Source organism: Vulpes vulpes, chromosome 2 (assembly GCF_048418805.1).
Source record: "Vulpes vulpes isolate BD-2025 chromosome 2, VulVul3, whole genome shotgun sequence".
Taxonomy (NCBI): Eukaryota; Metazoa; Chordata; class Mammalia; order Carnivora; family Canidae; genus Vulpes; species Vulpes vulpes.
The window spans coordinates 154,221,814-154,246,319 of NC_132781.1; the positions used below are offsets into that span (position 1 = coordinate 154,221,814).

Below are 24,506 nucleotides of genomic sequence, written 5' to 3' on the forward strand. Positions count from 1 at the left end.
TTTAGGGGCTCCAGGCTGGCTCAGTCAGTGGAGTGTGTGGCTCTTGATATTAGGTTATGAGTCCAAGCCCCAAGTTGGGTTTAGAGATTACTTAAATATAAAATTAAAAAAAAAAAAGAGTAGCAGGGTTTAAAGAGTGACATCTGGTAATAGAGATGTTTGAAGCTGACAGCAGGAGAATGTCAGAGGAAGATCATTTGCTAGCAGATAAGAGCTTCCAACAAACGTGGAACTTAAACGATCAACGGGGAATTCATGATTGGTTCTTCTCTGCCTTCTGAGAAAACAGTGGTGGCTGCTCGAGCTCTCATGCAGGGTGGCAGTCCTTCAGCCATTGGGTCTGGTTGCTGACTGGAGGGCCCTAAAGACCTGCGTTAGTCTCCATGTCTCTCTGTCAAAACTACGAAAGCATTACCTTTGTGTTTGTGAACAAAGAGGAAGAAGGGCAATTGCTAATTTGGGTGCCCCAGAGCAGGGGTTGAGCAAGGTGTTTTACCTCATCAAAAGCCTGTTGGTTTAATTTAGTCCAACGGAGGGGCTCTGGTTGCTGTGCTTTAAGTAAGGCATTTAAGGATTGAGCAATAGCAGAGAAATTAGGAATCCAATTTTGGTACTGTCCGGCTTGTTTCAGGAATCCCCACAACTGTTATTTGGTTTAAGGAGGGGGGAAGGGAGACAATGCTTTTTATTTTCAGAATTGAAGAGAAATCCCTGTTTACTAATGACATGTCCCAAATATTTAACTTGGGGCATTTTATTTTTTAAATTTATTTTTTCTCCCTTACCCCCCAACTTGGGAGATTTTAAATTGTAATTTTTCTTTTGGTACTGATGGTCCTTTTCCAGCTAACTGTTTTAGCAGTTGGATACTGCCAGTTGAACAAGCTCTTTCTGAAGGGGAGCAGAGAAGAAAGTAGACCACATATTGTAATAAATAGAATCGTGAGGGAAGGTTACATGAACTATGTCTGCTTTTAAGATTTGGGGTAGGGACGCCTGGGTGGCTCAGTGGTTGAGTGTCTGGCTTCGGCTCAGGGCATGATCCCAGAGTTCAGGGATCGAATCCTGTGTCTGGCTCCCTGCTTGAACCCTGCTTCTCTCTCTCTCTCTCTCTCTCTCTCTGTGTGTGTGTGTGTCTCACAAACAAATACATAAAATCTTTTAAAAAGAAAGGTGTGGGGTCAATAAGTAGGGCTCTCCGTGCAACCTTGAGATATAACTGTCTAGGTCTATTATTTTCCTTCCCAGGTGAAGGCAAAAATTGGCTGAGTCCACATGTGTGCTGAAGAGGGCACTACATAAACCCACTACTGTGTAGATTTGCTGTCTGGAGGGAATAGTGGAAAGTAAGGTGTGAGGATTAGACACATGTGTATGTTGTGGAAAGGCAATGTTATCGATTGCTCTAAGATACTGTGCAAACCGCCATCCTCTGCCGTGAGATTTTTGGATGGGAAAAATTGGCATTTTATAAGGACTAGTGCATGGAATAATCAAACCTTTATATATATATTCCTTGATTACAGGAATTATGAGTAGCCTCATAATTTAGAGGATGTTGTTTAATATTAGGGAGTGGCTTGTAACGATCAATCTGATCATTTAGATAGGAGGGACAGAGTGTATACAATGTCCAGGAGGACTTTTGGACCAAAGAATGTTAGGGACAGTGTCCAGGAGGTGGTGCTGTAGGTTTTGAATTACAGGAAAGAAGGTTATTGATGTAGGCGCTTTTCTATAGAATTTTGTGTGCTGTTCTATTTGCAAAAACATTCCCCCCTCCTATTTAAAAAAAAAAAGATTTTATTTATTTATAAGAGACACACACAGAGAGAGAGAGGCAGAGACATAGGCAGAGGGAGAAGCAGGCTCCTCGTAGGGAGCCTGATGTGGGACTTGATCCAGGCATTCCAAGATCACGCTCTGAGCCAAAGTCAGATACTCAATTGCTGAGACACCCAGGTGTCCCTTTCCTCTCCTTTTTAAGTAATCTTTACACCCAAAGTAGGGCTTGAAGTTGTGACCCTGAGATCTAGACTCAGATGCTCCACTGACTGGACCAGCCAGGGACCCCAGGGACCCTTATTTATTTATTTATCCTCTTTTTTTTTTTTTTTAAGATTTTATTTATTTATTCATTCATGAGAGACACAGGCAGAGACACGGGCAGAGGGAGGAGCAGGCCCCATGCAGGGAACCCAACATGGGACTTGATCCGGGGTCTCCAGGATCACACCCCGGGCTGCAGGCGGCGCCATCGGGGCTGCCCTATTTTTAGAGCCTTTAGAAACAAACAAAAAACACATTTACCCCTTTTGAGGTGTGCCTGAAAAATCTCAAGAAAATCATGGCCTAACAGGTGAATAGGAATTATAGAGATCAGAAGGAATGGGTGAGTGCCTTGTAAAGTCTCCAGCTAAAAAAAGGATGGGTAAGGATTTTAAAATTGTCATGGGGTATGAGCCACTCCCACCGTTTGCAGTGTTTCTGTACTCAAGGGGGACAGAGAGGCTGGTGAGGTTGAAATTGACGTGTTGCTTCTGAGTCTGTAAAAGCTGCCATCACCTCATTCACAATATTTCTCTCCCCAAGGTGTCAGTTTGAGGTCATGGGAAGACTTCCCATCCTGGCCTCAGAGCCGCCCTGTTCTGTCATATGAGCCTTCTTCCCCAGCTGCTGGTGTCCTTAGAGGGGAAAGTGCTCTGAGGCTCTTGCAGCTGATTTTGTCTTGTTGGTTTGCAGCAAGCCTTCTTCCAGTGGTCGGGTTCTTCTGCAGTAATTGCAAACACCTTCTTTAGGAGAAAGACCCTGAAGATTTTGGGGGGATTTCTGGGGGTTGTTAATTGTTGTAATTGGAGATGCATGATCTGGGCAGCTTGGATTTATGAGTCTTTTCTTTTTGTTGCTCATTCTTTGGTGCGAGATAACTGATCAGCCAAGTTAACCAGATCATCAGGCTCCATAGGGGCCCAGCTGAGTGGCTGTCATTTAACTACAGGACCAAGTTCACTGTCTAACCCATTAGCAAAGGTGGAGTTAAGAAGGACATTTCATGTTTAATTTTGTCAATACCAGAGTATTGTTTAAAAGTTTTTTTCCAATCATCATCATCATAATAAACCAGGTTCATTTGGCCGTTGAGTATATCATTGAATTTTTCTCTAATCTGTGGTCTTTGGAAAAACTGCCAGAATAGTTTTATGTAATTCTTTGGCTAGTTTAAAGGCACTTTTTTTTTTTTGGTAGCCTTTTCGTTTAGAAAAATCATCAAAATGCTATGTCCATCCTACTTTCCCCATCCATTCCCTTGCATGACCCTCAGTCACAAGCATATGGATAAATCAGTAAAGGTCAGAATAACAGGTTTACGGATCTGAATAACTAAATTGAATTCCTTAGCAAATCCTAGAGGGTCTTCAAGGGCATTGGGAAAAGGCTTTGATAAAAACTTGTAATTCTACCTTAATCCAAGTAATACAAGTAATTGATAATATCCCGGAGCCTCTTTCATTAGGCTTAACTTTAGAAGGAGTCTGGATGACTGGAGGACCTATAGAAACTTCCAGGTTGTCATAGGATGTAAGTTCAGCTAGACTATAATTTTCTATAGGTGGAGAGCAGGAGAAGGTGGAAGAGGCTTCCATCTAACTGCTGCTCAGTTGCAGCAGTTAGCTCAAAAGACTCCATAAGCTTTCCTAGTTCAGATACTCTCTGAGAGCAGTTACAGTTAGCTTTAGAGAGTTTAGAGTTATTTTCTTATAAGGAAGCAAGTTTAAAATTATTTAATTTCTTGGAGGCTCCAAATACCAACTTAAATACACTCCCCATCCTTAGTTGCTCTGTTTTTTCATTTTCCAATTGTGCATGCAGATAAACTAATTTTGGAATCTCAGAACATCTCCAAAGTGGTCATAGTAAGCACAAGTCATTTTTGGTCAGATTGGTCCAACAAGACAGAAACTTACAAGGAATGCGCCCATAATATTTGAACATAAATACAGCTGGGCTTCCAGAGGGAGGCTGCTCTCCAGCAGCAATTTTTTTTTAAGATTTTATTTATAAAAAAAAAAGATTTTATTTATTTATTTACGAGAATACACAGAGGAGAGAGAGAGAGAGGCAGAGACACAGGCAGAGGGAGAAGCAGGCTCCATGCAGGGAGCCCGACGCTGGACAGAAGCCAGCACCAGAAAGACACCCAAAGAAATGAGGCCTGAACCTCAACCAAAAAAAAAGGAGGCTGAGAACCTGGAGCTTTTTGGGGGAGAGGATACACCACAATGCACTAAGTTACCACCTGTTCAAATCCCCCACTGTCGCAGGAGTCAGAGCCGTTTGATGCTTCTTATCCCACACCATTCTGACACCATAAACGTCAACTGAGAGAAGAAAGCAAAACTGAACAAGAACAAAGGGGTCTCTTTATTTGGGGTCTCAGAATTGCAATCCGGGCAGCAGAGATTCCAGCAGCCACCAGAAAAATGTGTCACCTGTTCAGGGGTAGGGGGGAAAGCAAGGTTTTTTGTTTTTTTTTTTGTTTTTTGTTTTTTTGTTTTTTTAATGAGAAAGGGGAAGTGAGTGGCGGTTGGGGGACACAATTATACGACTTGAATAAAAGAAAACAAAATTGCCAATCGGTACTACCAGGCTCAACGGCTTTTGGTTCCACTTCGATGGACTGATTTACCGTTGCTAACGAAGGAAACCACCCATGGTATGCACTGATTACTGTCTTCGTGAAGTCCACGCTGACAGTGTTCCCGGTCAGACGCCGGCCCCCTGTCGACTCTAGGAACAACTGCTCCTAAAACAATTGCTGTTTCTGGCAAAGTTCGAGGTCTTTTTATTTTTTTAAAAAGATCTTACGTATTTTTGAGAGAGAGAGAGAGAGAGAGAGAGAGAGTAAGCCGGGGCGGGAGGCGGGGCGGGGGGGGGAGGGAAAGGAGGGGAGGGGCAGAGGAGAGAAGGGGAGAAGCAGGCCCTCCACTGGGCAGGGAGCCTGATGTGGCTCCACTGGGGACCCCGGGATCACGACCTGAGCCCAAGAGCCCCAGGCAGATGCTTAACCAGCTGGGCCACCCAGGCACTCTGGAAGGTCTTTTTGCACAGTTCGAGTTCATTAGCTATTTGTTTTAAAAAGGAAAATGCAGCTTCTCTCCATATCTAGAAATTTTATACAGTTCTACAGCGGAAGGCGGAGGGTGGCGGGAGGAAAGGGGCCAGACGAGAGAAATATTTCTACACTACGGAAGGAAATTAAAATGGTGCGACCTGACAGTCCTGAGGGTCTAGGTGAGACGAGGCACGCAGGGGAGACCTGCCTCGCAGGTGACGCTGAGGCGAAGCGCTCAATGGCAAAGACCCTTCGCTCCAAGGAGCGGCGCGCAGCTGGGGAGACCTTGCACCCGCCTCCAGGTTTGGCGGGTCGCTCCTAAGCAGGTGCCCTTCCGCTCTCCCCGGCCCCGCCCACTTTACCTTTTGCGGCTGCGCAAGGCTCTGCCCAATCGAAAACGTCTCCCTGCTAACAGGAGCAGGGATTGGTCCGAAGCTCCGAGACCATCAGGAAGGGGCGGGGCTTACAGTGGGATGTTCTTCCGTATCGGCGGGTGGGCCACGGGCAGACGGAAGTGCTCTGTGTTGTTGCCGGAAGTGGCGACTGAAAGTTTGTGATGGCTGCTGCGATTTTAGCCGAGAAGGTAAGTCCCGTCGGCTCCCCCCCAGGGATTTTTGTGGGAGCAGACTCCCGGGGACGGCAAGGGCGAGGGGTGGGGGAGAGGCCAGAGCGCCGGGCCAGGGAGGCGCAGACGCTGTGACGTCGGGGCAGTGCGGGGGGCCTGGCCGGGCCTGGCAGGACTGGCGGGGAATCGATCCTGCCGCCGCGACTCCAGCGGGTCCTGTTCGCCGCAGGTGCCAGTGGACAGCTCGGAGGAGGGGGAGCAGCCCCCGGCGGCGCCCGCGGAGCTGGCCGCCCAGAAGCGCGAACAGAGGCTGCGCAAATTCCGGGAGCTGCACCTGAAGCGGGTGAGTAGCCCCGGAGGCAGCGGAGACCTGTCCGGGTGCGTTTGTGGAGGGACGCGCGAGCCGCTCCAGCGCCCCTGCCTGACCCGCAGAACTGGATGAAAGGTCTTTCCCGGTGGTTCTCAATCCTGGCAGCAGGTTGAAATCACCTTTCAAAATACACATGCTCTCTCCAACTCTCCTACCCACTTCTGATTTAATGAACCTGGGCAAGGTTTGGGAGTCCCTATTACCAGCAGCCTGCCTGCTGTATGAGTCTAACAAACCTTTCCTTTAACCTAGGGGGTGTGTGGAGCTAGAGACTGGAAGAAAGTCGTCCATGTTAATAAGAGAGCTGATTGTTTGTTCATTCAAAAATAATCAGCAAATCTCCGAAAGTCTGTAGTGTCAGGGGCTTACCCAGTTGATGCGAAACTCCATGATTATGATACGGCTTTGGCTCTTAAGTAGAGGAGACGACTTTCTAGCCAGAAATTATATGGTGTGCTAGCTTTGGGAACAAAGTGCCCTGGGAGGGTGGAGGAGAGATGAATACAGTTTGAGGAGCTCCCAGGGAGTGCCTCATATATGACTCATATATGAGTCTCATATATGAGGTGAGATCTAAACTGTTTGGAAGACGTGTAAGGTATTATCAGACAAAGAAATTGGAGGAAGAAATATCCAAGCAGAGGAATCCAATGCAAAGTGAGGGAATTCATATTAGGGATAAGAGTCCAGCAAACAACTGGCTGCAGTTATAGCTGAGAAGGGAAAAAGCAGCTCTGGTGTATTTCAACCTAAGTGGTTTGACCGAAAGCTTGGATGTGGTTTCACAAACCCCCAACATCACTCTGACTATTGGAGTGAGACAAAAACAATACTGTTCAGACCACAAAAATGACCACACATTCCCCTTTTCTGCTAACACCGGTGACTCTTAGGACCAATTACAGCATTAGTCTCACCCCATTAATCCTGTTGAAAAACTTAGGGTACCCAGTCATCGTATGCCCTGCCTTTCTGAGAGTGTCTCATCCAGAGCAGAGCCACACTGCCTTACCTCCCATACCAGTCACGGGATAAAAACCCAAATCCTGCAACTAGCCTCTCCTAACACCCTATCACCAAAATGCCTACAGTTTCCTGTAGTTTACTCTCCTTCAGTGCAGCAAACACAACTTTGTTTGACTGTAGGTATGTTCTTGGTGTTTTCAACTGGAGGGCATTGCCAGAGCCGAGAGTACAAGAATGTACGAGGGATGGTAGTCGAGAGGAGATGTCCGTTTGCCCAGAAAAAGTTAATAAAGAATCAAACACACTTAAATATTTATGTGGAGAGACTGTGTAAAGTACATGTGGTTGGAAGTTACGAGATATGGCTTCCTGGACTAATTGCTGCCAACCTGTGACCTAAGAGACATCTAATTTATGTTGTCCCTTAAGCTGATACTGTTTTGTGCCATTAGGTTCATTTTTTAAAAATTTTTATTGCTTAAAGATTTTATTTATTTTGAGATAGAGAGCACAAGGGGTGGGGAGGGGGTGTCCGCAGAGAGAGAGAGAGGAAGAGGGAGAGAGAGGAAGAGGGGAGAGGAAGAATGAACGAAAGGAAGAGGGAGAGGAGAGGAAGAGAGAAGGAGAGGGAGAGGAGGCAGAGGCTCCCTACTTGGGAAGCAGGTGTTTATTTGTATTTACTATACAAATAAATAAATAAATCTTAAACCCTAATTAGGCCATTCCTTTGCTTAAAATCCTTTGATGGCTACCTGTTGCTTTTGGGATAAAACAGAGTCCCTCTGTTAATGTGTCTTGACCCTTTCTAAATGGGCAAGATTTTGTTTGGATTTATTTTCATGTCTCAGCTGACAAACTTTTTGTATTATGGTTTTATTTATTTATTTTTTTTTTGTATTATGGTTTTAGAATGAAGCTCGTAAATTAAATCACCAGGAAGTTGTTGAAGAAGATAAAAGACTTAAGTTACCTGCTAACTGGGAAGCCAGGAAAGCTCGTCTGGAGTGGGAGCTGCAGGAAGAAGAAAAGAAGAAGGTTAGGATCTACTCTGTTGGCTTGATAAGTGGTCATTCTATTGTTTCAGTCATTCTGTTTTTTTTTTTTTTTTTGTAAAGATAGACACAGAGACACAGAATGAGAGGCAGAGACATAGGCAGAGGGAGCAGTAGGCTCCATGCAGGAAGCCCCATGTGGGACTCGGTCCCAGAACCTGGGATCATGACCTGAGCCGAAGGCAAACACTCAACCACTGAGCCACCCAGGTGCCTCTCAGTCATTCTATTATATCAAGACCGTAGAAAATGGTTTTGTACACCGGTGTGAAAGCAGATTGCTGGAGTCCACATGATGGCCCTGCTTTTTACTAGCAGCAATACTTTGGGGGACTTATTTAACCTCTCTGTACCTCTGTTTTCTCATCTGTAAAATGGGGACTGTAACATTGTAGTTGCTGACGAAGTAAACAAGTCAGTGCATGAAGAGCATTTCTGAGGGGCCTAGAACCTGCTGCTCATTGAGTATGTGTGATTGATTGATTGATTATTTATTTATTTGATTTTACTTATTCATGAGAGACACAGAGAGGCATAGACACAGGCAGAGGGAGGAGAAACAGGCTTCATGCAGGGAGACTGATGTGGGGCTCGATCCCAGGACTCTGGGATCACACCCTGAGCTAAAGGCAGACACTCAACTGCTGATCCACCCAGGCGTCCCAGAGTACATGTTTTAAATTGAGGTGGGCATTCTTAAACACCGTAGTAGGTTCCCAGTTTTCCTCCAAATAGTAATTGTTAGTTTTAAAGTATTGCCTGATATCTTTGTTCAACTTTTTTTAAAAAGATTTTATTTATTTATTCATGAGACACACACACACACACAGAGAGATTGAGAGAGAGGCAGAGACATAGAGAGAGGGAGAAGCAGGCTCTATGCAGGGAGCCCAATGCGGGACTTGATCCCAGGACTCTGGGATCATGCCTGTAGCTGAAGGCAGATTCTCAGCTGCTAAGCCCACCCAGACGTCCCTTGATTTAAAATAGATCCAGTACTTGTTTGGGTCACCATTGCAGGTATTAGCTGCTTTTCCCTCTTCTTAGGAATGTGCGGCGAGAGGAGAGGACTATGAGAAAGTGAAGCTGCTGGAGATCAGTGCAGAAGATGCAGAAAGATGGGAAAGGAAGAAGAGGAGGAAAAACCCTGACCTGGGATTCTCAGGTAAAGCTCATTATTCCTATACTGAATGTCCCTGTTAGATTAGTATTACCTTCAGAGTTTCAGGTTTTAAAAAAGGATATTGCCCCCTGCTTCCCCAAAAGAAAAAAGGATATGCCCCTTTGTGGGATATTTTCCAAGATGCTTAAACCCAAGAAAAATACAAATATGTCTCATAGAGCAGAAGTAAAAAAAGCTGTACTTCAGCCAGCTGGATTCTTTTATTCTTTATGGTAAAACTAGCAAAAGCCCATATTGCAGCATCTTCAGAGTAGAAACTATACTCAGTGTCTTGTGCAAACATTAACTAATAATGATTTTGATATTCTCTGGATCATAATGACAAAACAGGGAAATATATCTTCTCCAATTCTCCTTTTATCTTTAGATTATGCTGCTGCCCAGTTACGCCAGTATCATCGGCTGACGAAGCAGATCAAGCCTGACATGGAAACCTATGAGAGACTGAGAGAAAAACAGTGAGTTGACAGGATTAATGCAAGTCCTGTTTTCATTCTGAAGGGACATAGGGGCGTGTGTGTGGTGTAGACATACATACACACGTACATAGATAGAAACACACTTTAAAGCTTGGGTGTGAGTCAGCAGCAGCTGTCTAAGAATGCTCTCTGGCCTTGACAATACTATTTGTTGCTCACTCCACAGCAGTTCGGCTAGCCACCTGGTTATTCTTCTAGCTGGGCATTCTAAGACTGGGTGTTGAGAGTTTAACAACCAGATTATCAGAGTTACTCAGATATTTTAGGAGACAGAATGCCTTAGTGCCGGGATGGGTGAACATCTTCTGTAAACATTTTAGGCTTTGTGGGCTCTTTGGTCTCCATCAAAACTACTCCACTGCTGTGATGTGAAAGCCTCCTTGGAGGATACATGAACAAATAGGTGTGGCTGGGGCCCAGTAAAATGTTTGCAAAAGCACATAGTGTGGTTTGCTGACCTTTGCATTAGTGGGAAGGGAACCTGAATCTGGAAGCATGTCCCTTAACCTCTGGCCCTTGGCTCTTAAATCTGTAGAATGAAGCTACTGGAGGAGGTAATATATTAGGTCCCTTTCAATTCTTTATTTACTTATTTATTTTTAAAAGTTAAGGTAGGATCCCACAGTTAACACATTATATATTTTATTTCTTACCAGGAGTGGTAGTTTAGTTTTAAATTTGCCAACGTGGAAAAATAAATAAATAAATTTGCCAACGTGGAACTGTGTAGTGTTACTTTAAGTCTGTTTTGCTGTCTTTTTAGTGGAGAAGAGTTTTTCCCAACTTCCAACAGTCTTCTTCATGGAACACATGTGCCTTCCACAGAGGAGGTTGATAGGATGGTCATAGATCTGGAAAAACAGTGAGTACTCAGTACAGCAGCCTGAACTTTTAAATGTTTAATGACAAAATGGACACAGTGTGCATAGAGTAAATTGAAAGAGCAGATACCATTCTTCCTCATTTCTGATTCAGAGTTTGTAGTAGTTTTGGGGACAGATAGCATGTGTGAGTCAAATTCATATGATCTGGGATGGAGGTACAAAATATTGCCAAAATGGAGTTGTCATTATTGAGCAGGGAAGGCCCAAAGAAAATTATTCTTTAAAGGCTCTTACCTTCATAAGCATTCCACTATATGATTTGAAGAAGTATGTATATTCTAGTAAATGCACCTTTGCTATATTTGTGTTTCTTAATACTGACATGGATGAATATTAGGCAGAGCAGAATTAGTTTATATTTTAGGAGTTAATACATACAAATATTAAAATACTATTTAGTATATACTGTGTACTCCGTTCATATTAGCTGTGGTTATTACGAATAGAAGTATTGTAATTTTCTTTTAAGTAGAAGTTCATGTGTCTAGTGGCTGACAGTGTATCATTGCTCTTTTAGAAGATTCCGAGGATGAGTTTGTATTTTTGAATTTCAGGGTTCATTCCTGGGGTTTGTGTTGTCAATTAGCAATTTCAGTTTGGTCTTGATAAAGACTGCCCCCACCCCCAACCCTCAAGTGTGCTATTCTAAGTGCACTGATTCTACTCTTAAGTATTTGGACATGTTTTATTAAGATTAAAAGAGAAGACAATTTTGAAATTTGTAAATCTTTTTCTTCTTCCTTCAGAATTGAAAAACGAGACAAGTACAGCCGGAGACGTCCTTATAATGATGATGCAGACATTGACTACATTAACGAAAGGAATGCCAAATTCAACAAGAAGGCAGAAAGATTCTATGGGAAATATACAGCTGAAATTAAACAGAATTTGGAGAGAGGAACAGCGGTCTGATCCCTTCAGGAACTGTTTCTGGAAGCTTGAGAATGCTAGGAAATTGAAGTTCTCTTCAAAGTTATCCCAGGAAACCAGCACTCAGTCTACTATGCTTGCCCACTCAGCGTTTACAAATAAATGCTTCTTCTTAAACATATGCTTCCATGTATATTACCACATTTCTGTGCTTTGATGTAAGATGTATTTTAAGAGGCAGCGTACTTGTTTTGTAAAAAATCTACTTTGTACAAATACTAATTATTTTTCTATGTATTTTAAATGTGTATGACTGTTTAATCTTTGAAGCATTTTGGGCTTAGGATTGTTGGCAGCATACATAAATTAGTCATTGCTTTGAGTGTTGTTATGAATCTGGCAAAATCTAGAACTAGACTCAGCAACCTTTTGAGGTTGTAGACCGTGAAGCTAAGTACAGTGAGAAGGAAGGTGGCCATGGCTACTGGAGGGCTCTCTTTACCCATGGCCTCTTATGAACAAGTCGGGAAGCAGAACTATCTTCCCATGAATATTGACCACATACAGTTCCTTTTATAAAAAGCAAATATCCTGCGGAATAGAATCCCTGCTAAGCACTAATATTTAAAACAAATATTTGTAAAAAAAAAAAAAATCCAAATTTTTGTGTGTGTGCGTGTGTGTATACTTGTATATATATGCAAAATTACATGCTTTCATTGCATGAACAAAACTTTTTTTGATTATGGGGAATTCAAAACAGTCCAAAGAAGACAGAATAATACAATGAATCCCATATACCCAATTTTCAATAATCATCAATCCTGGCCAGTCTTGTTTCATCTTCATTTCTGCCTACTTTCACCTCTGGGAGTCCCATGTTATTTTGAAGCAAATATTAAATGTATAATTTTGTCTATAAATGTTTCAGTATCAAAGATAAAGACCACTATAATCACAACGATAGTTTTAATAAATTCCAGAGAGAAAGATTGGTATAATTTTTATTATGTGTTATTTAAAATGAGGACAGCCCAAGTCTGAAAGAGAAAATTACACAAATACATCCGCATTTGTGTTTTTTTATTTTTTATTTTTTTTTAAAGATTCTATTTATTTATTCATAAGAGACACTCAGAAAGAGAGGCAAAGACACAGGCAGAGGGAGAAGCAGGCTCCATGCAAGGAGCCTGACATGGGACTCGATCCCGGGTCTCCAGATCACACCCCGGGCTGAAGACAGCGGTAAACTGCTGAGCCACCCGGGCTGCCCCGCATTTGTGTTTAAAGACAATTTTAACATTTAATATCACTGGTTATTATTTTAAAATTTATGTAGCACTTTCTATTTTTACACTCGTTTCTGCTTGCTTCTAGTATTGCTATGTGCAGTTAGGTCTGATCACAGGGCCTTGATGCTGCCTCTTAACATATATTGAATGTATGTTTCTGTTTCCATTTACACTTAGTTCAAGTCTTTGATCCTGAATATTGCAATAGCTTTAAAGAAAGAGTTAAAACATTGTCAAGTGTATTTAAAAGCATAGTCCACTAAAAACCAGCAAGGTTTTTTAAATAAGAATGCAAGAGTAGATTGCAGACCTGTTAGCTTTATGTCCAATATCAATTCTCGGTTCTTTACCCACCAGAACCCTGATTTTTTTGGTGAATTTGCAGTAAAATTTACAGCCAAACATTTGCTTCTCCAGATTGACTTGATATTACAGGTGGTCAAATGTTCTGGCTAATAAGACACCAACTAATTTAGTCTGAGAAACTTTTTGATTTCTTGGTAAAGGAATTGCCACTCCCTGCTTCCCCTGCTTGGATCACTGACAGGGGCCCTGGTGTAGCAGCCGTGTTGTGCCATGAAGTAAGCATGAGGATGAAAGTCAGTGTGCTGAGGAGAGTGGAGCAGAGCTTGAGTCTCTTGGCATTGCTGAGTATCTACACGAGCTCTAGGTGCCTACCTCTCATCTTCCTGTTTCTTGCCACTTAATAAATTTATGACCAATGTCCATTTCAGGACATCTGTTGACAAGTATTACATATACAAGAGTCAATATGCATGTGTAAACATTACATAAAAAGCTTTTCCACTCTAGAAATAAGTACATAGGAATGGAGATGAGAGGAAATAGTTACAACAATAAAAATTAGGTATTTAGAAACAGATTGAGAAGGTCTTCATAAGACCTACATGAAGAAAATTATAAAATCCATTTGAAGGAATGAGTGGGGAATTTCTACTTCCAACTAAGATGGAGTGATAAAAAGATTTACTTTGCTACTTGAAACAGCCAAAAAAAAAAAAAAAAAAAGGGCTATATATGAAAGAAAAGATAGTGGAAATCAAGCAAGGAAGGCCAATGGACTCCAAGAGGGGAAACAAGGGTAGCCCTATGATCACCCCAGTTTTTACTGTCTTTCAAGAACTTCCAGGCTGTGGCATGTGGAGGGAGAACCCAGGTGGAGCCCAGTGTACTTCTCCCTTGTTTGAGGAGATGGAGCTGGAAGTCTGGGGAGACGAAAGTGCAAGAGCTTGCAGTGCCTTTCCAGGAGAGAAGGGAGCCCCACACAGAGAACTCTGCAAGTGCGCAGAGGGAGGGCAAAGTAAGACCAGCATGTGTGTGAGCTGATGATGGGGAGGAAAGAACCACCCGAATGGAGTGGAAGGAATAGTACCTGGCAGGTGACCCATATCTGTCTGCCATAAGGGAACACTGCAGCCAGAGGGGGTGAGACATTGATTTTTTTTTTCACATTTTTGAGGCTGGAAGTGCAAGAGCAAGGTGCCGTCGCGGTTGGTTTCTGGTGAGGACTCCTTGGCTTATAGACTGTTACTGTCGTAACAGTTACTGTGTCCTCACGTGGCCTTTTCTCCATGTCTATGTGGTGTCTCTTCCTCTCCTTATGAGGACACCAGTCCTGTTAGATCAGGGCCCCAATCTTATAACCTCATCCAACCTTAATGATTTCCTTAGAGGGCCTACCTCCAAATATAAACATTGAGGGTTAGGACTTCAGCATATTAATTGAGGGTGGGGCGGCATGATTAGGTCCATCATGTCACCCACCCACGTTGTGCTTCATTTTCCCCAACTTCAAAAAATGTTAATAATATCTACCTCAGAGGGTTGTTGGGAGTGCCATGTGCTTAGACCGGTGCCTGGTTCGTAGTGGGTTCCGTGTGAGTTATGATAGCAATAACAAAATGAATAAATATCATCTTCATGGACATCTCCTGTACTTGGTCTTCTCTCTTTTCTCACCTCTGAATCAAAATAATGCCAAACTGAACATTCAGAAATCTTGGAGGGAGGTAGGATTTCCATGTGACTTCCACCCTGCCCCTCAAAGTACTGGCTTTAAAAAAAATATGAGGAGCAGCAGAGACTTCCTCTTCTAGCCATTCTGAAGTTTTGAAGGTATAGGAAGCCCTGAGCTGTGACGGGCCCCTTCCCCAGACTCTCCTCCCTGCAGCACTCAGCTGGTAGCAGCCACTGAGCATGCTCTGCACGCACTGGCCTTGCTCCTCTGGGACGCTCTTCAGAAGCTCATCACTTATGCAAGATTAACTTTGTGCTCTCCCTGGGCTGCTTCTCCAGTCCAAGGCAGTTAGAGTCAAAATCCAGTTTCTGACAAATGACAACCACTCGCAGAACCCAGGGATCTGATGACCAGAGGTCCCACCTGGCTTTTTGCTATGACAGAACCAGAGCATATGGTTGAATCATTTTTTTTAAACCCCAAAACAACTCTTATCTTTAAAAATGTTCACTTTTGGATGAATAGTTTAGCTTTGTGTCCAGTTTGTACCCTTAGATAAAGTTGTCGGATTTTTGTTGGGAAACCTACAAGGCTGTTTGTTGGGAGCCCTACAGGCTGGAGCCCATGAGAAACTGGGAGTTACTGACATCTCACCTTGGTGAACCTCTGTGTGTGTGTGTGATATTGGGAGGGGCAGGTGGATGTTTCTTCAGCTGGAGATGGTCCCCTGGGGAGAGACGCAGAAAATGCCCAACAATCTCAGAAATACAGCCTAGAATGCATAAAATCTTCCATACATACATCATTTATTACATATGTGTGATGGTTCTATGTAAAACATCTAAAATATACCAGAATTTTTACCAAATCCTGTGTTGGCATTTCTTCTTTTTCCTCCTCCTCCTCCTCCTCCTCCTCCTCCTCCTCCTCCTCCTCCTCCTCCTCCTCCTTCTTCTTTAATATAATAGAGGCCCTGGAATAAGGACTGGTCTAGCCCTCTCCTGTTGCTTAGAGGCGGGTGTGCACAGGGACCAAGGGAAAGTCATAAGTGGGTGGGGATGGGAAGCAGGGACAATTGAAGAGGCCTCTGAGATCACGACTAGCTGGTTCGCGCCCCCTTGTGGGGTTTGAGGAGCATAGCTTCACGTCAGTTCTGTTTTGATATTTATTTATTTATTTATTTATTTATTTATTTATTTATTTATTTATTCACAAGACACACACACACACACACACACACACACAGAGGCAGAGACACAGGCAGAGGGAGAAGCAGGCTCCATGCAGGGAGCCCGACGTGGGACTCGATCCCGGCACTCCAGGATCACGCCCTGGGCCAAAGGCAGGCTCTAAACCGCTGAGCCACCCGGGGATCCCCCTGTTTTGTTTTGAAACGCAAGAAGCGAACATTTTATTTCTTTCTAGTTACAGCAATCCTTTGTCATTGTAGAAAATTACTTCCTCCAATTGGGATGTGTGCGTGGAATTTGATTGGTTTATTAAACCCTTAAGTATAGGAACCCTGGGACTATCTTAAACCTCATTTTAAAAATATCTGCCTTAGGGACACCCGGGTGGCTCAGCAGTTGGGTGTCTGCCTTTGGCTCAGGGCATGATCCTGGGGTCCTGGGATGGAGTCCCTGAGTGGGGCTCCCTGCAGGGAGTCTGCTTCTCCCTCTGCCTGTGTCTCTGTCTCTCTTGGGGGTGTCTCTAATGAATAAGTAAAGTCTTTAAATAAATCTGCCATATAACTTACAATAAAGGGCACAATCTTGAGTGTGTATATAGATGAGTCTTTATATATTTATAAATGTGGGCAACCACCAAACAGGTCAAGCCATAGAAGGATCTCTCATGACCTCTTGCAGTCAAGCCATCATCAAGGGTAACAATTAGGGACTCCTGGGTGGCTCAGCAGTTGAGTGTCTGCCTTTGGCTCAGGGCATGGTCCCAGGGTTTGGGACTGAGTCCCACATTGGGCTCCCTGCATGGGGCCTGCTTCTCCCTCTGCCTGTGTCTCTGCCTCTCTCTCTGTGTCTCTCATGAATAAATAAATAAAATCTTAAAAAAAAAAGGCTAACGGTTATTCTGACTTCTATCACTTCAGATTAGTTTTCCAGCCTTGGACCTTCCCATCAATGGTATCATACAGAATCTATTGGATCAGACTTTCTTCACTCAGCATTGTGTCTAGGGTGAGATCTGTCCAGGTTGTGTGTCGGGCTTAGCTTAACCTTTCCATTGCTTTCCAACTTCAACATCATCTAATTCTGTGAGGGAGGAAATGAGGGGAGAATGGATTTGAGAGATTCTTGATGTAGTTTTAGAGATGATGGTTTCAGGCTCTTCAGGGGAGTGAGGATTGCTTTGAATGGAGAAGACTTACATCATGTGTCCCACCATGGCGGGGTGGGTGTCTCCTTAATGGATGAATTTTTAGATCAAGAGGAGCTGTGCTCTTTCACTGTGCTCTAGGAACTAGACCAGATTTATACGGTAAGATCCTGAACTTTAAGCTGGTGCTGTCATAGGGTGAGACTTGGTGGTTTTGTGAGAGGATGAGCATATTTTGCATGTGGGACGGCTGTAAACCTTTGTTGGCTAGAGGATGGGTGTGTCAGGTTGTAGTTTCCAAAGATGGCCATGCCAATGTCTACCCCATTTCACCTGCTCTTCCTACAGTGTGATGTTGATCATCTTCCATCAAGAGGTGGTGGCTTAGTTTCCTAGAGCGGTTGTAATAAAGCACCACATGCTGGGGACAGGGGTGGGGTGGGTTGGAGGCTGGATGTCTGAGATATCAAAGGGCTAGCAAGGTTGCTTCCTTCAAACCTGCTCCATGTCTCTTTTCCAACTTTGGGTGCTTTTAGGGTAATCTTTGACATTTCTTGGCATCTAGAAGCATCACACTGATCTCTGCCTTCATCTTCACATGGTATTTTCCTGGTTAGCAATAGCTGTCTCCAAATTTGCCCGTTTTATAAGGATACCACTCATAATTAAGGTCCACCCTAATGATCTCATTTTAACTTGATTAGCTCTGTAAATATCCTGTTTCCAAATAAGGTCACAGTTTGAGGGCTAGGGGTTACGGCTTCAACATATGAACCTTGGAGATACATGTTTTTAGAGAAAAAGAACCAGCACACATATATATGTCGTTATTTATGTATGTGCGTGTCTCTGTGCGTATAATCTGTGTAAATCTGTACATATAGATCTATGTGTGGAGAGATAGATGTCATATGAGGAACTGGCTCACGTGATTTTGGAGGCTGAGAAATCCCATAATCTTTTGTTTGTAAGCTGGAGATTCAGGAAAGCCAGTGGTGTAATTCAGTCTGAGTCTGCAGATCTGAGAACTAGGGGAGCCGTGGTATAAATCCCAGTTCAAAGGACGCCTGGGTGGCTCAGCGATTGAGCCTCTGCCTTTGCCTCAAGTCATGATCCCGGGGTCCAGGGATGGAGTCCCTCATTGGGCTCCCTGTGCGGAGCCTGCTTCTCCCTCTGCCTATGGCTTTGCCATTCTCTCTCTGTGTCTCTCATGAACTAATAAAATATTAAAAAAAAAAAAAGTCCCAGTTCAAGGGCAGAGAAGACTGATGTCTGGGCTCAATAGGCAGGCAGGGAGAGGATGAATCCTCCCTTCCTCTACTTTTTTTTTGTTCTCTTCAGGCCCTCAGTGGCTTGCAGTGATGCTCACCCACAGTGGGGAGGGGAATGTACTTTACTGAGCCTGCTGATTCAAATGCTAATCTCATCTAGAAAGACCCTCACAGACACACCCCAAAATAATGTTTAATCTGGGTATCCTGTGGCCCAGTCAAATTCACCATGTGAAAAACCAGCCCAGTGCATGATGCAATCCAAATCAGGGAGGGCCTGTGTTTACCTTCCTGGACTTGAGTGGACCTTTGTAACTATGGTGGAAGTGATGCCGGTGGAACACCGAGGCTGGGTCCTAGAGGCAATATATGGCTTCCCCTGGCTCTTTCTCAGATACTTGGTTTGGAATCAATCCAGCCACTATGTTGTGAAGAACATGGATAGGCCCCGTTAAAATCTGCGTCAAGAGCTGGCATCCACTGCCAGATAGTTGAATGATATTTGATATTTCAGCCCTTGCCCTTGAGTCTTATGATGGAAGCACCAGATTTGTGCAGCAGAGTCAAGCCTTCCCTCCTGTGTCTTATCCAAATTTTTGACCCACATTGAGGTCATGAGAGATAATGAATTATGGTTGTTGTTTGAAGTTGCTAAATTTGGGGATGATTTATTACATGTCGAAGATAACTTATAAGAAGATAGTATATGCCACCTACCTCATGGGGTGTTTGTGAAGTGAACTAATTTTTGGAATTAACCTCGTATAATGCTTGGCACATAGCAACTCAAGAGAGCAAAGTTTAGTAGATAAATAAAAAAGTGGGAAAAGTTGTAATTTAATGAGATTAATTTATTTAAAATAATGTCTATACCCAATATGGGGCTTGAACTCATGACCCCAAGATCGAGTAACATGTACTTCCGGCTGAGCCAGTCAAGCACCCTGAAACATTATAATTTTAAAATACACAGTAAGCTGTTCAGTTACTGCATGCAATTAAAAGAAGAAAAGGGAATTCTTGGAGGCACCTGGGTGGCATAGTCAGTTAAGCATCTAACTCTTGGTTTTGGCTTGGGTCGTGATCTCGGGTCGTGGGGTTGAGACCCATGTCGGTCTCAGCACTCAGCACAGTTTGCTCTGGACTCTCCCTCCCTCTCCCTCTGCCCATCCCCTCCACACTCTATCTCTCTTTAAAATAGGTAAATAAATCTCAAAAAAAAAAAAAAAATACAGAAAGGAAATCTGAAAGCCATTTAGAATTTAAACTTTTCACCAATTCTATCTGTACTTTTGCTCCAGTAGACTGATTTTTTTTTTTTCCTACCAGGCATACTCAGTGATGGGACTTTAGTGTCTGAGAAAGTAAAATCATCTTTTCCTTTATTGTGGATACAGGCAATCAATGGCATGTGAATTAATTGGGTGTTAAGAATACTTTGTTCATTATTAGGGAAAAAAAATTTTGGTTTCATAATGTAGCCTCACAAAAGTTTTCGGCAAAGTTATGCAGCTACAATTAAATTTTTGTCTTTACTTTTTTTTTTTTTTAAAGAAGATATACAAACAGCCTATGAGCACATGAAAAAGATGCTTAAAACCATTAGCCCTCAGGGAAATGCAAAACAGAACCACAATGAGATACCACTTCACACCCACCAGGATAGCTATCACCAAAGACACAGCTAATACCAAGTGTTGGTGAGGATGTGGAGAAATTGTAACCCTCCATACGGTGCTGGAGGGAATATGAAATGGTGTGGTGGCTTTGGGACACAGTCTGGTAGTTCCTCAAAAGGTTAAATATAGAGTTACCGTATGACCCAGCAATTCCACTCATGGCTACGTACCCAAGAGAGATGAAGATATATTGCCACACGAAAGCTTTAAGCAAATGTTCATAGCAGCATTCTTTGTAAGAGCCACAAGGTGGAAGCAATTTAAATGTTCATCAACATGATGAATGGATAAATAAAATGTGGTATATCCATATAATAGAATATTACTCAGCAATAAAAAGGAATGAATGATGAACCTTGAAGGCATCTTGCTAAGTATCAGAAGTTAGATGCAAAAGACCACACACATTGTAGGATTCCATTTACGTGAGATGTCCAGAATAGGCAACTCCATAGCGACAGAAGTGGATTAGTGGTTGCCAAGGCTGGGTGGGGTGGGGGAGGGAGGGACGGGGAACGACTGTTAATGGGTATGAGGTTTCCTTTTGGGGTGATGAAAATGTTCTAAAGTTATATTGTGGTGATGGTTGCATAACCCTGTGAATATGCTAAAAGCCACTGAACTATGTACTGTAAAAAGCGAATTTTGTGGTATGAGAATTATATCTCAATAAAGTTGTTATGGTTTCTGTTTGTGACCATAACTTGAGAAGACTTCCATTGAGTTTGGAGGGTCTGTTTGATATGCAGGCTTCACAAAATTCACTTGGGTGTGACTTCCAGGATTTCCCCTGAGAAGACACAGCAGCCAAAACAGATTCCCAAGAGTTACCTGTGATTGCTCACGGAGAGAAATATCAACAATTCAGTTACATTATTCATTCAGCAAGCTACCCTGAGCACCTATTTTCTGCTAGGAAGTATTCTAGAAATGTGATTACATCAATGAACAAAAGTCAAGGATTGATATTAGTTAAGTGGTTTCTCAGATGGGCAACTCTAAACTTAGTGGGGTACCTGGGGGGGCTCAGTCAGTTAAGCGTCTGATCTTGGGGTCCTGGGATGGAGCCCCGCATCAGGCTCAGCGGGGAGTCTGTTTCTCCTTCTGCCTCTGCCCCTCCTCCTCTTCCCCGCCCTCCTGCTCATGCTCTCTCTCTCTCAAGTAAAGAAATAAGATCTTGGGGATCCCTGGGTGGCGCAGCGGTTTGGCGCCTGCCTTTGGCCCAGGGCGCGATCCTGGAGACCCGGGATCGAATCCCACATCGGGCTCCCGGTACATGGAGCCTGCTTCTCCCTCTGCCTATGTCTCTGCCTCTCTCTCTCTCTCTGTGTGACTATCATATAAAAAAAAAAAAAAAAAAAAAGACAAAACAAAACAAAACTAATAGCTCCAGGCTGAGTAGAAACAGCTACTACTGGTTGACTGATATTATTATTGTTTTAAAAATATTTTATTTATTTATTTATTCATGACAGACAGAGAGAGAGAGGCAGAGACATAGGCAGAAGGAGAAGCAGGTTCCCTGTGGGTGACCCCTGGACCCCAGAATCATGACCTGAGTTGAAGGCAGACGCTCAACTGCTGAGCTACCCAGGCACTCCTGGTTGGCTGATATTAGTGAGGATTGTGAATTCCCTCTTGCTCTTCTGGAGAGACCAGCCAACTTAAAGAAAAAAGAGGAGGATGTGAAGATACAGCTTTTGTAAGAGTTTTTGCCATACTTTAGAAAGTCGGTAGCAGTTAGGAATGGCTTTGGCTGTGAATAATAGAAATCCCAATGAATAATGGCTTGAACATGAGGAGATTGTTTTTCTCACAAAAATGTCAAGATGGGTGATTGCTCAGTGGCTTGATAAGATCATCAAGAATTAGTCTTTTTTTCTGCTTGGGCATCCTCAGCATATTGGCCTTTTGTCTTTGTGCTTGTTGCCTGTGGTCACCAGATGGTCCCCAGCAGTAGGCACCATGTCCTCATTCTAGTGTCCAGGGAGGAAGGGGGGAGGGAGTTGAAGAATGTTCCTTCTCTGGAGTCTCCATTTATTCTGGAAATCTTTCCTGGTGTATCATTGACTAGAACATGATCATGATCTATATTGGCACATAATATGGTGTAGTCACCAACCACCGTGTTGGCTGGAGCTTGCTGACGAAAGCTAGGTGCAGTTGTGTCTGGCTTTGGGCTTCAGTCTGGTTTGGGCAGGCTCTATGATTCTCATTCTAGGGCCCATTAGGACACGGGGGTATGCCAATGGCAAAAGCACATTTCAAGCCCCTGCTTGAATCACGTGGTGAAACATCCTGTTGGTCAAAGCTAGTCACATGGCCAGGCCCAAAGTCAGAGGCGAGGAAATCCACTGAGTCCGCTGTGAAGTCGTGGTGATGGCTGAGGTATAATTCTACCACAGGGAGTGAAGACCACTCAACAGGGGGTGGATTGCCATGGATGACTTAGAGCAAGCCTGATGCACAAAGTCTTCTGGTGTAGTGGTGAAGAGCATAGTCTTTGGAGGAAGACTTCTAGGATCAGATGTCAGCTCTGATGGCATCTGTTGACCCAAGGGCAATCAGTTTCCTGTCTCCAATTCCTCATCTCCACACAAGGGTAATCATAGCACCTTGCAGGCACTTCTAGAACTTCCCAACACACAGTAGGGCCCCATTAGTGTGAGCTCTAGGCCTTTGGGGCCAGAGGAGAGGAGGGTCTTGATGTCCTGCCGTCCCAGGGAGCTGTGACATTTGAGTTTGGCCACAAAGAAGAAGGGAGGAACTGTTTCCATGTGTTGCCTCTGTGTCCACGAGGGCTTCCATCTTGCTCTCCGTGTTTCTCATTCTTCCCAAGCAGCTCACCAGCTCAAGTACCACAATTGCTTTTTCATTAGTAGCCACGGAATTCACATCCAGTAGCTCTTGACCACTGAGGTTTGCAGCTGACGGTGGCCTCGTACACAGGAACAGGAAGCCGAACAACTTACTCTAGCGTGTCAGGCTGGAATCGGCCACTTGGATACCGAATGCCACTGCACTACCTGCTCTGGGGCCAAGGATGAGGCAAAGTCCCACCAGATGCTCCATGAGGCGGGACTCCAGAGCTTTCAGGGGCTCTGAGTGTGTACATTCCAGAGAATTCTCAATCAAAGCACAACCCCAGGCAGACACATTTTCACACTAGCATGCCCACAGCATGTGTGGAAAAAGAAGGGGAGATCTGTGTAGATCTAAGTTAAACTAATTAGCTGTCAGCTGCATCACATCTGGAGATCAAATATAAACTGTTGGCATCAAAAACCGTTCCGGTCCCTGTCATTTCCGTTCTCCTGGTACCACGCCATCCTTTGTAGCACAGCTCTAACATGTTTCTCCACGCTGACAAAAGCCCAGCAGCCCGTCAAGCATGGAATCCCAAGTCATCTGCTATTAGCACCCTTTGTTTTGTGCCAGGTGGAGTTAGAGACCTTGGTCTTTTGCCGGGATGAGTAGGTGGGAGTGGGGTAATTGCATTTTTAGTATGTTGGAATGCCAAGTTTTACAGTTACCCATTACCAGGGTCCTTTTACCATTGCTACTGTTCTGCGTGTGCAAAGATGACAAAGTCCACGGTCCGAAACATGCTCATTCTGGCCAATCACCTCCTGAATTTTATCACCTGCACCGGGTCAAGGTGGTTGGTCAACAGCAGATTGGAGGGCTGGTGTGTGAATTTTCCTTTCAGAAGAGGCATGTGCATCTGGAAATGACAGAGTGGCCAGAGAACAGAGCTAGCAGCAGTTTTATTCTATTTAGATATTTAAAGTGTTTTTTCCCTGCTGGAAAATAATCTGTTTCTGGTTTACACTGATTTAAAATTGTTGCCATCTCAGTGTAGATAACCTTATTTCTTTAAAGAAGCTTGGAATACCATTATGGAATCCTAATATACAAATGACAAATTGGCTTTATGGATTTGACTCTTCTCCACGACAAAAGATGTTTTAATTTTTAGTGCACTTTAAAATCAGACATAGTTGGCATTGGCTACTTCTAACGACCATCCACTAGGTGGCAGTGTACCTTTACGTTTTTGACATGCAGCGCAGTGATTCTCAAAGCCTGGTCCGGGGACCAGCAGCATCAGTCTTGCCTGGGAGTTTGTTAGCTACCTCAAGCCTCTGGCTCCGCCCTGGACCTTCTGCAACAGAAACTCTGGGAGTGGGACCTAGTAATCTGTGTTTTAACCTCTGGGCGACTGTGTAGTACACTCAAGCATGAGAGCCACTGATCTAGTCAAGCTTGAGCTCTTTCTGCAATCGGAAAATGCCAGCATTCCAGACAGCAAGGGGTGGTGAGCTTTTGACATGCATGTTGTGACTAAGAGACACTAAAAGGCACCTATGTCTCAGGTATCTTTTACACGGGATTTTTCCTGGTGTCTAAAATGTTCCCTGTTGATCGTTGACTTAAAGCATGAAAAGCCCCAGCCCGAAAGTGAGCAAG

General features: G+C 43.7%; 1 protein-coding gene and 1 long non-coding RNA gene across 3 annotated transcripts; one reads left to right on the top strand and one right to left on the bottom strand.

Annotated features, from left to right (window-relative positions):
* Positions 1-4,399: 4,399 nt before the first annotated feature.
* LOC112930206 (uncharacterized) lies at positions 4,400-4,779 on the bottom strand. 2 transcript variants are annotated; one of them, XR_012000102.1, is made up of 2 exons: positions 4,688-4,779; positions 4,400-4,490 (listed from the first exon to the last, which is right to left on the bottom strand). It is a non-coding gene; the product is annotated as an uncharacterized lncRNA (long non-coding RNA). The 2 variants fall into 2 exon arrangements; XR_003237063.2 differs by having other exon boundaries at positions 4,645-4,728.
* A 788-nt stretch (positions 4,780-5,567) lies between these two features.
* On the top strand, positions 5,568-12,472 carry LOC112930156 (pre-mRNA-splicing factor SYF2). The gene is made up of 7 exons (XM_026012468.2): positions 5,568-5,696; positions 5,908-6,021; positions 7,924-8,049; positions 9,114-9,231; positions 9,617-9,707; positions 10,492-10,590; positions 11,359-12,472. Exons 1-7 carry the CDS (start codon positions 5,670-5,672, stop codon positions 11,522-11,524), a joined length of 741 nt encoding a protein of 246 aa, XP_025868253.1. The 5' UTR covers positions 5,568-5,669; the 3' UTR covers positions 11,525-12,472.
* The last annotated feature ends 12,034 nt before the right edge of the window (positions 12,473-24,506 follow it).